This window comes from Salvia hispanica, chromosome 5 (genome assembly GCF_029641045.1).
Source record: "Salvia hispanica isolate PSC_SH4W2 chromosome 5, Shi_PSC_v1, whole genome shotgun sequence".
NCBI lineage: Eukaryota > Viridiplantae > Streptophyta > Magnoliopsida > Lamiales > Lamiaceae > Salvia > Salvia hispanica.
The window spans coordinates 21,847,847-21,861,948 of record NC_142696.1 but is presented as its reverse complement, the minus strand read 5'-3'; the positions used below and the strand labels follow the sequence as shown (position 1 = coordinate 21,861,948).

Below are 14,102 nucleotides of genomic sequence, written 5' to 3'. Positions count from 1 at the left end.
AGGGGTTACTGTGAAATAGTATATGGGTATGATTGAAAAAATATAAATTTATATTAATAGTTAATATTTTCGAATTTAAAGTTCATATAATTGATTAATACAATTAATATATGATATAATTATTTATAAAAATGAGCTTAAATTTAGTGGAGTACATATTATAATTGGAGAGGACAAAATAACGACTCTATTTCACAATATTGACTCATGTCATGCGGAATTCGACGAACCACTCAAATAAAATCTTGTGGAATTGCGATAAGACATGTGAACATATGATGGAAAATATAGTTGTCCCACAAAGCAAATGGAAGATTTGGACAATTATCCTAAGTTCTACACTTTCCCACCTTTTCAAGAGGTATCCGATGTGCGCAGAAATTCCCATTACAACAATATCTCAAGACGTAGCAGATTTTTATTAATTTTGGTTTTAGCTATCCTACTTATATTATAAACTTGGTTTTAATCATTGCTAAATATAGTAGCAATTAAATCAAGTTCAGTTAAGTTTTCATTAGTGACAGTTAGATTTTCATATAGTATACGGGAAAAGGCTCGCATATAAATTATGCGTGAGTGACTCCTTTTATTTTCCTCTTTTTCTTTTCCCTTTTCAACCCGCGTTGAAATTTGTTGATATTTTTCCCGCTCATACAGCTTTAGGAATTTGGAGCATTCTTCTTCTTCATACATAAGTATAAAATGGGCATAAGTTCTTTTACAAAAAAAAATCTAGTGGAACCAGTTAATAAAGCCAATGTCACAAGAATGGAGTATATATGCTTTGCATTGGAATAATTTTCCGTAATAGTATTAAATTTTACTAGAATCTAAATCTTTTAAATTTAATTTACCTTTCAATATATATCAAAAATATAGTAACGTGGGTTAAAAGTTAAAACTTCATTAAATGGCTGGGTAGCATAGTACAATTTGTAGTATAATATTGTCATTCTCTGGAATGCATGGGAATAGATTTGTTGTTGTAACTAATTTCAAAATAAAGTGTCATACACATTAATGAAAGTATATTCAACGCAAAACAAACTCTGATATGCAGGGAGTTAAATTGTTGAGAAGTAGGAGGTACTAACTCAAATTAAAAAACAATCCATCTCCATTTAAATATATAGCTAAAAGTAGAATTGCACACTTGTTCAAACAAAATCACATACTAGTACTACTTACCACAAATTACTTATATATAAACTATTTATAAAATGTTGAAATTAAGCTGCGGGCTACAACATTTTGGTGTGGCCGCCTCAGCTCATTAGTCAAAAAAGAGAAACTATAATTTTCTCTTTTGGCCTTAACCAAACACACCCTATTCTTTTTCTCTTTTTTTTTTTTTCCATCTAAGTTCCCAAAAACTCCTCCACTAAATTGGCTCAAACTCTGAAGTTCTTCCCAACGAAGGTTTGGCCGAATTGCCAGTTAGCCGGGGCAATATTCCATGAGGTGGAGGTGCGTCGGTCGCTTCCTGTGACCCTGAAGGAGAGAGGCTGACCAACCAAAGCTGCGTTCGACTGCCAATTCTGTCCCCAGTTCCGGCTCATGCTGACCCACCCGCCCCTTCCTTTGATGCTCACCCTCTTGATGTCCCCTGCACCCGCCACGTTCGTCACCAAAACCAAGTTAAAGTAGCGGTGCCCGTTGATTGTGAACCTTATTCCTCCGTGCTTCTTGCAAGGCACCCTGTAGTAGCGTTACATTAATAATTGTGTAATTTACAAAATATGATAGGTAGGAATGAGAATAAAATATTTAAGAAAATTCTTCTAGGCAATGACTTTTCACATTCATTATCGGGAATTAAGGCAGTACGGCAATGACTTTTCACATAGGAGACCGAAATTTGACTTAACTAAAAAAGAGACGGTCCAGATATATGGTGACGTGGCGTGATGTAAATGGCTATAGGTGAGGAGTGGGGCCCTCGTACTAACGAACTCTCACATGGGATGTTTATGGTACTCCTACTAGCTGAGTAAATTACTTCTCCTCTACCCGAATATAAATGGGCCGTTTTGACCATTGAGCCAATTAACCATGTGCAACTCTACGAATTCCCAATAATACCCCCAGGACCACATTTTTGTTTCAAGCATATTTGCCACAAAACCTTAAAATTGATGAACATAAAAAGCCCCTCACTGTGTAATGTGGAGTGAGGAGTGCACATGCATTGTTAGTGAAATTTATCCAAAAATGGAAAAAATGAGAGCACAGTGAAAAAGAAGTGCAGAACAGAAGCTATGCACATTTGAAAATAGAGACAGACATGAATAAAAAAAAGACAAAATCACGAATCACAATTGTTAAATTAAAGGCTTAAAAAGGGGAGAGAAGAGAAATAGGACCTCCGGTAGTTGACAGGGACGATTCCGGCGCGGTACTCGGCGATCTTGAGGAACATGGGCATGGCGAGGTCGAAGTGGGTCCTGGGGGGGTTACACCAGCCGCCGTGGTCGTTGGGGAGGGCGTAGTTGGGGGGGCAGAAATTGGTGGCGGTGATGAAGATGGAGGGGCTGCCGGCGTGGCATGACCTGTCGTCGGCGCACTTGAGCTCGAAGCACGCGCCGCAGCTGAAGCCGTTGTTGAACAGCGCCGTGCTCAGCGCCGCCGTGTTCACGCCGTAGCCCTGGCTGTACAGGTTTCCGTAGCCACAGGCTCCGCCTGAAACACCACCGCATTATCAATTAACTAATTAATTATAGATAATTATAGATAGTACATTGGAATTAGAGTGGGTACCCATGGTGCCGGAGGCGTCGCTGCCACCGTAGAAAGTGGCGTGGGCGCCCTGCCAGGCACCGCCGTTGTAGTTGCCGGGAATCCTGGCAGAGGCATGTGGGAGCAGGGCAGAGATGAGGGAAGCAATGCAGGCGATTGCGGCGAGTAGAGCCATTTTCTCTCTCTGGAACTGGTGAGTGCAGAGAGAGAGAGGGAAATGGGTAAAATTGGGTGTGAGGGGAAAGAGTGGAGGCGAGTTAATACTTATGGAGGGAGCCTCTGCAGTGGCAAAGCCGGTAATTTCAGGATAAGTGGTTGCCCTCTTCTGGGAATCTCGATTTACTTTTTTCTACATCAACATTTTCTTTGCCACGCTGCAATCTACTCTACCTCTAAATTAAACTCTAATTTCTTTTTTTTTTTGCTTCTTGGGTTCATCAAAATTTCGTTTGCTCCACTATTTTCGGTAATTCAATCAGTACTGCACAAATTCAATTACTACTCTTTCGGTATGTATATTATTCAGTTTCTGGTCGTTTAAATTTTCACAACAATGAACAATGGTACCGATTCTAGTAGTACTAATATTTAATCGCATATTGTGTATAATTACACATAGTTTAAACCGTAAGTCGAATGAATATAATGATGATGATTTCATCTCACTGAATGAAATTCATATTTATACACACGCCAAAAAAATATCTGTACTCAATAGTGCACATTATTCATTTTAGCATTAAAATAGTGCACGAATTTTGCCTTTGTTTTTGGGCACATACACCTTCATTTTGCATGTCCATTTACAAGAAAAAAATCAACATGACCAATCATTACTAAAATAACCACTGACATAAAACTACATTTTCATTCACAGAATAGAATAGTTCAACTGTTGAAAAAATGATACTAGTGTTTACTCAAATTTTGGTTTGTTCCACAATTTTAAAAAATAACTAAAAAATTGTTCTCACTTATCTCATGCTAATATTTTTTGGTGAAATTGTATCCAATACGACAGTCGAAAAACTATGTGTAGACGCCATTGCCGATGAGTTAACAATGTTTATATATTTATAAAGAATACGAAATCGTTTAAATGAAAAATATGTACAATGTATTAAATGTAATCGACCATAATTTTTGTACACCTTCGGATAATTAAGAACAAAACTAAATTCATTATTTTTCTGATTGAATTTTAAAATTACTGAATATATCATAATTTGACCAAATTTAATGTTTTTTATATTTTGAAAGTATATGTTTGGTAGTTTGATTATAAGACGTCAATTATGATAGATTAATTAGCGTACTGTGTACCACTGTACCTAATGCAGTTGGGCCATATTATAGAGAATGTTTGTTTTAGTGAAGAACATGTGATGTTAATATCAGGTGATGAGATGTGGCATCAATTATACAACTTGTTGAATGAAAAATTACATTATACCATATACATTTAAGATATTATTATAGAATATTGCGTCACTTAGAATACAAATTTATGTAAAAAAAAAAATAATGAGAATTTTGTTACATACTGTATTACCGAATTGATGATATTATGACAAAATATCACGCGGTAGCACAAAAATTGTCCATAATAAATGTGGAGTTGATGGGTTGTATATGTTGATGAAATAAAACTTTTGTCATACTCTGCTATATATCCATCAATATTTGATAATAAGACGAAATTAACAAATTGTATAATTGGCAACCGAAATTCGCTTATAAAAGGTTAATGTCATTGTCTCGTTATATTTATCTCAAGATATTACGTTTTTATTTTACCTTTATAAATGCAAGCCGAATACAAATTGTGATAGTGACATGAACTGAATATACTTCCATTAACTTTACCTATTTGTCCTGGCCAAGCAGAATGAATAAGCTTGATAAAAACGTAATCAAATACAAACTCTAAATATTGTACAAATTTCAAACTATGAATATTTGGACTATCAAAAAATGTTAACAGATGACAATATAATATCAATAAAAATGTCAACACAGTTTCAATGGTTAATGTTGTGTTCACATCGTATTGGTATTGAGATGACATTGTATTGTCATTGTATTGATATCAAAATCTTGAAATTTTACACTGGGTTGGCATTGTGTTCACGTTGTGTTGACACTATGTTGAAAAGTTTGGATTTTGTACAATATACGAGTTATCACTACACAACTTGGATAATTATATATGCCCATTAATTATAAAGCTAAACGCCCAAGTAATTTGAATTATAGTACATATTGCACGAATATAACTCATGCCAAAATTTATCATTTTATTACAAATTCAATTGTCGATCCTTAAATAGAAATATAGTTTGTTTCAAATCAAAGCAAATACTGTAAACTTCTGTGTAAGTTATGGTTAGGGTTATTTGGATGATCCTTACATACTATAGAGTTTTGAGTTATTGGTTGTGTAAAAAAGCCCCAAATTGGCCGTACCTAATATTATGTGCGACTTGATCTTATGTGTGTCTGCAAACTTTTGTAGTATATCAAATTCAGATTTATTATTGATAACATTATTTATATTAGTAGCAAATAGGGTCGGAGCTAAAAGCCAAGGGCGTGCTTCATTTCTTGGCTTGGTGTACCCTTTAGACGCTTTGTCAAGAAGCTTTGGATCTCTATCTTTTATATCACTGCATGGTCTATTTGGAATATCTGTAACAAGATCGTGTCTCAAAACTTCCAACCCAATTGGGAGTTTGAGAAAATGCGACTGTTTTGGTTCCTTGGCACGTGAATTAGAGGATGGTGCATGTTAGAGACCATTGCCAAGATGGCTCGGTCACTGCCAGCAATGCAACAGTGTCAAGCTTTGAGGAGCATTGTGTGAATGCTGTGTCCAGCGCACGAGAGAAAGTCGTCGATGGCTCCACACAAGCTGAGCTCGTGATTGTACCCAAGATCACAGCTAAGGTGGAGGACCACTCTTGTACTTGGAGAGACGTGGTGATCAAAGGGATAAAGAAGAAGGATGCTTTGCAGAGTTAGTTTTATTTAGTGTTATCATTATGGTTTGTCTTGTACTTAATCTAGATTAGTTAAAGGTTCTAGATTGTTCCAACAATGGATATATGTATGAGCTCTTCGAGCATTTTGGATCATGGAATGAAAAACAACAAATTTACACTCAAGCTATTTTTAGTATTCTCTGCATTCACTTTTTTCTTCATGGATCCTACTGGATGTTTTCATGGTATCAGAGCAGGATCCTTTTGATCCTGTCTCTCCTACCCCTATAGTCTATTTTTCTTGTTTCTTTTCCAAAAATGGGCGAAGCTAATGAAGCAATACCAGTGGCAACACTGTCACCTCTATTCTCTCAGTTACCTCCTATTTCAGTCAAACTAAGTGATGGAAAATTTCTTATGTGGCAACAACAGGTTGATGTTGCTGTTTATGGGTATGGTCTTGAAGGATTTCTCACTGGAGAAACAGATCCACCTGAGCAGACGATTGCAGATCAGGATAGAGAAACTATGGTGCAAAATCCGGCCTTTGTGTCATGGCAAAGGCAACACAGGAGAGTAGCAGGATGGCTCTTGTCTTCTTTGTATGAGAATGCTCTAACCTTGGTGGTGGGACTCAGATCTGCTAGGGACATTTGAAAAGCCCTAGAGACAAACTTTGCAAGCCGCGCTACAACCAAAGTGATGCAATATAGACAGTAAATGCAGAACTTGAAGAAAGATGAGCTCATTATGACAGAATATTTGGGTAAGATGAGGACTTATTTTGATCTACTTGGATCTGTTTGCTGCAGAATTTCAGAAGGAGAGCAGGTGTTGCATATCATGGGAGGTCTTGGTCAAGACTATGATCCTGCAGTATGTGCAGTAACTTCAAGATCAGATCCTTAGAATGTTGCAGATGTCAGTGCCTTTTTATTGAGTTTTGAGTCTAGGATGGAATCAACTAGAGCTCATTCTACCAGCTCAGATGGATCACAACCAACTCTGAATCTAGTTCAACAACAACAGTCTGGGCAAAAGAGAGATCAACAAAATTTCAACAACAACAATTTTGAACAAGGCAGTGGAGGAGGTTTTGGAGGAAGAAATCAGAGAGGAGGTAGAAGTGGAAGAGGCTATGCCAGAGGAGGTAACAAGATTATTTGTTAGTTGTGTGAGAAGCCTGGTCACTCTGCAGAAAAATGCTGGCATAGGTTTGAGTAAAATTACACTCCCCCTCAACTCCAGTTCAGAGGAAATGCCCCTCAACAACAGCAACAAGGATTCTTCAATCCCTCAGCTCACTTGGTTCAGTCTGTGCCAAGATCTCCATCAGGTTCTTTCTCCATTGGAGCTCCATCAGAATTCGGTTATGGCTCCAATGCGTCTTTATGTTGGTATCTAGATTCAGGAGCAACACACCACGTGTCAAATGATCTCAGCATCTCAACATCAGCACTGACTACAAAGGAGGTAAGAATTTATTGCTTGGTAATGGGACTGCTGTTAATATTGCAAATATTGGAGAAAGTGCTTTTAAATCTCACTCAGCTAGTTTTTCTAGAATTCTTCATCTTAAGAATCTCCTGCATGTTCCTAACATTACCAAAAATCTTCTAAGTGTTTCCAATTTTGCTCAGATAATTCTGTATTCTTTGAGTTTCATCCCAGTTTCTGTTTTGTTAAGGATCTGAGTACCAAGGAAATTGTGCTCAAGGAATCCTTGATAGAGGCTTATATCATTTTCTAGTGGATCACACCCCAATCAAGAGAGGCACTGTCTCCATTTCTGCTTCCAGTCCAGAGAGTCTAGCTGTTCATTCCCTGAGCTTGGCCAACTCAAAATCCAGCAGTAGTTCCAGTTCTATTCCTAGCCTAGATTTGTCTTTATGGCATAATAGATTAGGACATCCTACTCTTGATGTAGTTAGACTTGCTCTTAACAGTTTTAATGTTCCTTATGTTGCAATCAAAGACTCATTTCTTTGTCATCCTTGCTGTGTTTCCAAAGCTCACAAATTACCATATACTCTGTCCACTTCTCAATATAATTCTCCCCTTGAGCTTATTCATAGTGATGTTTAGGGATCATCTCCAGTAAAGTCTAGAAATGGATATTTATATTATGTTTCATTTGTTGACCATTTTTCTAGATTCACCTAGATATATTTGCTCAAAACCAAAAGTGATGTTACTGCAGTTTTCAAACAGTTCAAAGTGATGAGTGAGAACCTCTTAGGGACTAAAATTAAGATGTTGCAATTTGATTGGGGAGGTGAATATCAAGGTTTGGTTCCTTTCCTTAAACAAAATGGGATCATCCATAGAGTCTCTTGTCCTTATACCCCACAGCAAAACGGCCTAGCAGAGAGAAAACACAGACATATAGTTGAAACAGGTTTGGCCTTGTTAGCTCAATCTTCACTTCCTCAAAGATTTTGGGATGATGTCTTTGTTACTGCTGTTCATTTGATAAATCTCATGCCTTCTAAGGTCATCAAAAACATTTCTCCTCATGAAAAAATCCTGCTCAGGAAGCCAAACTATTCTGACTTAAGAGTTTTTGGGTGTCTATGTTTTCCCTTCACCAGACCATATAACAAACATAAACTACAATTCAGATCTGTGAAAGGGACTTTCCTAGGATATAGTCACTGTCATAAAGGGTATAAGGTGCTTCTTCATGATGGAAAATTGATCATTACTAGGGATGTCATTTTTGATGAATCAGTGTTTCCTTTTCAAAGTACTTCTGTTACATCTCCACATCATAACACATATCATTCTACTTCTGATAATTCAGAATCTTTACTCCCTCTCATTCATACCATTCCACATACCATTCCCTCCTCTGATTAGCCTGATAATCTCTCATCTTCAGCCTCAGAATCAAATTCTGCTCTCACACCATCTCATCATTTACATAGTTCACCATCATCAGCTACTCAATCTGTCCCTGCTGATCATTCAGTTAATTCTCCATCATCAGCTCAGTTAGATTCTGCTCCTGATCCTGATCCACCAGTCAATACTTCCACTCACACCATGACAACAAGGTCAAAATCTGGTATTTTTAAGCCTAAGGTCTTCACTATCTCTTTGTCTCCCCATCTTTTACCCAAATCTGCCTTAGAAGCCTTGCTTATTCCCATTTGGAAAGTTGCTATGCTGAGTGAATTTATTGCTCTTTTAAAGAATAAAATTTGGATATTAACAACTCTCCCACCAGGCAAGAACCTCATTGGTTGTACTTGGATTTTCAAGATCAAGTTTCATTTATCTGGTGCCATTGCTAGACATAAGGCACGTTTGGTTGCTCAAGGTTTTTCACAACAACCTGGTTTTGACTTCAATGAAACATTTAGTCCAGTTGTGAAGCCTACTACAATAAGGATTATTCTTAGCCTAGCAGTTTCTCTTGGCTGGACAATGACTCACCTAGATGTGAACAATGCTTTCTTGAATGGTGAGTTGAAAGAAGATATTTACATGAAGCAGCCTCTGGGTTTTGAGCAAGGTGGACCTCATCTTGTTTGTAAACTAAACAAGGCTATTTATGGCCTAAAACAAGCTTCTAGAGCTTGGTTCTTCACTGTCCACTCAGTACTTCTTAACCTTGGTTTTTCTCAGTCTAAGGCAGATGCTTCTATGTTCTTTAGGCAACAAGGAAAGGATGTTATCTATCTACTTATCTATGTAGATGATATGCTAATCACTAGAAATTCTCAAACTTCAATCCAGAAAGTCATTGCTCAGTTGAATTCCTTCTTTTCTTTAAAAGATCTTGGGGGAGGTGAGCTTGTTCTTAGGTGTTGAAGTAGTCAAGACTACTGATGGTGGACTTCATCTTTGTTAGTCTAATTACATCAAAAATCTTCTAAAGAAAGCCAGTATGGTAGGTGCCAAAAGGTGTCCAACTCCTATGGTTTCAAGCTCAGAGTTAAGTAAACATTCAGGGCAACCAGTGTCTGACCCTAAACTTTATAGAAGCATAGTTGGAGCTCTTCAATATGCTTCCATTACCAGACCAGACATTAATTTTGCTGTGAACAAGGTAAGTCAATATACGGCAGAGCCATTGGATACACACTGGAAGACAGTTAAGAGAATATTGAGGTATCTTTCAGGGACTCTAGATTATGAGATTCAAATTCGAAAATCAAATGGAGACATTTCAGCCTTCTCTGACTCAGATTGGGCAGCATACTTGGATGATAGAAGATCAACTACTGGAGTATGCGCCTACCATGGAAGAAATCTAATCTCTTGGTGTGTTAAAAAGCAAACGGTTGTAGCTAGATCAAGCACATGAGCAGAGTACAGAAGCTTGGCACAGGTAGCAGCAGAGGTGACATGCTCACTTCATTACTTGGTGAACTTAGGATAAAGAAGAAGATCAGTCCTGTGATTTGGCCTTGGCATCGAATCTTGTACTTCATGCAAGAACTAAACATATTGAATTGGATATGCATTTTGTCCGAAACAAGGTGTTGAATAAGAAAATAGAATTAAGGCATGTTCCTTCTGAAGATCAGATCGCAGAGATTTTTACTAAGCCCTTGAGTCATCAACCCTTCGTGAAGCTAAGAGAAAGATTGGGTGTAGTCTCTTTAGCCTCCCTCGGATTGAGGGGGCGTGTTAGAGACCATTGCCAAGATGGCTCGGTCACTGCCAGCAATGCAACAGTGTCAAGCCTTGAGGAGCATTGTGTGAATGCTGTGTCCAGCGCATGAGAGAAAGTTGTCTATGGCTCCACACGAGATGAGCTCATGATTGTACCCAAGATCACAACTAAGGTGGAGGACCACTCTTGTACTTGGAGAGACGTGGTGATCAAAGGGATAAAGAAGAAGGATGCTTTGCAGAGTTAGTTTTATTTAGTGTTATCATTATGGTTTGTCTTGTACTTAATCTAGATTAGTTAAAGGTTCTAGATTGTTCCAACAATGGATATATGTATGAGCTCTTCGAGCATTTTGGATCATGGAATGAAAAACAACAAATTTACACTCAAGCAATTTTTAGTATTCTCTGCATTCACTTTTTTCTTCATGGATCCTACTGGATGTTTTCAGTGCCCTCACTTCCCCTTCTCACCGGGGCAAATACTGAAGGATTGGAACGTCTTCAGAGTGGGAGGGTTGACACCAGGTTTGAAGGCTTGAGAAACACACGAAGTAGGTGGGCGCTGCCTCTTGCTCCCTATTCGCTATTTTCTCTCAGGTAGCTTCCTGTTGTTTGCCTTCTTTTTGTTAGTTAGTGGTGTGTCTTGCTTTCGATTGCTTCTTTTTCCTTCTAGATCTGCTGATTTTGCACTTGTTGTGCTGTCAGCTCTGTTGGTTTTTTCTTCCGTTTTTTAATCCGTGTACGTCTATTGCTGTTGTACTCTACCACGAGAGCGCAACTCGCGTGGCCCGGCCGCGGCTCTCCTATTGCAGCGGCCACGAGCCGCGGCTCTCCCTATTTTCAAATTTTTTTTTTTTAATTCTATAAGTATACACATTTTTTTACCTCATTCTTACACAAATTCTATAAATATACCCATTTTTAATTATAATATACACAAAATGAAAAAAATAAATTATTTGGTGGCTTGGACATGTCCACTATAGTGTAAAACATGGGCATTAGTGGCCCAGCCACAATTTTATGACTTAGCCACATTTTGTGGCTTGACCCGGCCAACTATAATGGACACTCTTAATGCTCTCATATGTAACAAGGGAACACTGACCCTGTTTTAACACATGCATGTTTAAATGGCAATTAAATAAATTATATTGGTCATATCATTAGGTGATACTCAATAGTCAATTGAATGGTACAATAACTTATACACGTATTATTGCATAGAAAAATATGAAGCTGACTAATCAAAGATCAAACTATCTATTTGAGCATCTCCAACCAACTACAATAAATTCAAATTCATTTTAATATAAATATCACATCAAATATGATTTTACTCCAACCATTTATACTAAACTCAAACTTAAAAGAATATTCTCTATATTATGCATTTTTTACTCACAAAATTTAAAAAAATTAAGATTTTAGTTTAGTGTAAACCTAAAGATAGATATTTTTTTTTCTCAAAAACCAAAAATGAAATTAGTTTTTGAGTACTATTGGAGCTAAATACCTATTCCATTTTAGATTTTAGCGTACCTTTTGAGATTGTCTTATGCACAACAACACAAGTTTAAGATGGAGGGAACATGTCGGAAAGTAGAAAATATTCATAACACTTTTATCACGGAGAAGTGTATATCAATTCATTTCACAACGTCGAATATTTATATCAAGTTATTTCATGTTTGGATGCAAAGAGTAGTGCCGGACCTATTGAGGGGTTACACTCGGGTTAAGGCAGATTGTGAAAGAGAAATCTTCATTATCTTACGTAATATTATTGAAAAAACAATTTATCAACAAAATTTTAGAGTTGGTAGAATTTTATGGTTGCTTAAAATAATAATTGACTCACATGGTCGATTAGAGCAATTAAAAATAAATACTACTAGTTGATGATTTGTTGTAGTACACCAACGTACTTTACTTCCAACGAAAGTTTAGGCGCAAGAAGCGCCTATAATTCTCCGAAATCACAACATAAAAAAGATGAAAAAAGAAAAAGGGCTAGTGGAGCCAGGCCGGATTCTTAGATACAATGGGACAATTAATCCGCATCTCGGTTGCCTCCGAACCCGGTCGGTATCCTATGGAAAGTGGGCCCTTTTTGAATCCCGCAATTAACGAGTCTGGGCCCCACCGCCTGCACGCATACCTCAACCTTTTGCCTTTGGGTCGCCCCACCCAATTATTTCTACTTTCCGACCCGACTTTTCTTTCCTCTCCTTGATCATTGTAAATTCTACAATATCAGTTTTAATTTGTAACTAAAATATCCAAGTTCGAGTTAATTGAAAATTTGTGTGTGCGAGTTTGTCATCTTTTGCATACTTAAGTATAGTGAAAACAACGTTTAAGCTATAAGATCATAACTAGCAAGTACTAGTAAGTAGTAACCTACTTCAAAATTAATCCGACTATATTTTAATAGAAAATATTCTTCTTTTATATCTTAAATTGCACTCCTGCTATAAAAAATCATGAAAACCATACGCAACCCCCCTCATAACGTAAAATATTTTCACAAAATCTTGTTTTATAAAGTTATTTTTCCTTATAAAGAAAGACAACCTTTATGTTTAAGAAGCAACGTCAATTCCATCTAGAATGAATATTTCATTTGTCAACCCCTCCATGTGCATCCCACTCCTCAAATCAAATTTCTCATATATTCTTTCATTTCAATTTACTTTACTATTGAAAAAATGATTGGGTAGTTTAAAGTTTTAAATTAAAGAAGCAATGATAGGAAGGAAGAATGCATGTAGTAGATTCGAATTATGGAAACATGTGGTTTGTTGGTGAATGGTGCATAAGGGGACTGAGACTATTGACTAGTGTCTACGAAACATAATTATTTTATGCATCTTAATTATTATCGCTAATCATTTACTTTGGTATAAGGTTAATTTTGGATTTTACTTTTGTTCCTTTCTTTTGGATTCTTGAGCTTTTCATTTCGACAACTGTAATTTGTAAAAAGTACTTAGATCTATTGGACGAGCGACAGCTTGTGTAAACTTTTTCAAAATTCATGCTTGCTAAATTTTTTCTAATTATAACCGACTATATCCAAGTAAGTTAAATCCACTTAATTAGTAGAATGAATGGGGATGGGATCATATTCCCAATTTAATGTGTACTACTCTTGCATCACTATCAAGTTATATATTAAGAGTACTAATTATTGAGAAATGACAATTTTTGCTATGTGGTATTAATTGAAGTAATTACCGATATCCATCAATTACCGACTAAAATTGGAAATTAAAACAGAAAACCCATGTATCATACTATTAAGTATTAACTATTGTAATTGTAAATTAAGACTACAACACAATAAAGTAGAAGTATTCTGCTATAGGTTATTGTTGGCTGAAATTAAATTTTTTACAAATACGCACCTTTAAAACTTTATAGAATTTGTCGTACCAATGAGCATTTAGCTATAGATTAAAATCTACAATGTGAAAACTTAAATACTAAAATACACTACCTCTTAAAATAACAAGTGATGGCGGAGTTGAAATTCATATCCTATTCACACATAATATTCTTTCAATACATAAAGTTACTAGTTCGAAACTGATTATATGCTTATATTTTATAAAAGCAGAATGCCGACAATTTGTAAAATAAAAAGTGATATAATTATATAGTACATTGGTCAAAAAGCAAAAATTAGTTCGCCAATAAAGTTAATTGGAGTATTAATTTGTATCGCAGTGACATAATTTACATGATACATAC

At 36.5% G+C, this 14,102-nt stretch overlaps 1 protein-coding gene across 1 annotated transcript; it reads right to left on the bottom strand.

Moving 5' to 3' along the window:
- Nucleotides 1-1,102: 1,102 nt before the first annotated feature.
- LOC125190219 (expansin-A4-like) lies at nt 1,103-2,982 on the bottom strand. The gene is made up of 3 exons (XM_048087456.2): nt 2,761-2,982; nt 2,367-2,682; nt 1,103-1,701 (listed from the first exon to the last, which is right to left on the bottom strand). The coding sequence occupies exons 1-3, from the start codon at nt 2,912-2,914 to the stop codon at nt 1,395-1,397; spliced, it is 777 nt and encodes a 258-aa protein (XP_047943413.1). The 5' UTR covers nt 2,915-2,982; the 3' UTR covers nt 1,103-1,394.
- Nucleotides 2,983-14,102: the final 11,120 nt, after the last annotated feature.

Coding starts and splice junctions, on each gene's coding strand:
- LOC125190219 (XM_048087456.2), bottom strand. CDS start 2,914: ATGGCTCTACTCGCCGCAATCGCCTGCATTGCTTCCCTCATCTCTGCC. Junction 2,683..2,760: donor CGACGCCTCCGGCACCATGG/GTACCCACTCTA, acceptor GTGGTGTTTCAG/GCGGAGCCTGTGGCTACGGA. Junction 1,702..2,366: donor GTCCCTGTCAACTACCGGAG/GTCCTATTTCTC, acceptor ACGCTACTACAG/GGTGCCTTGCAAGAAGCACG.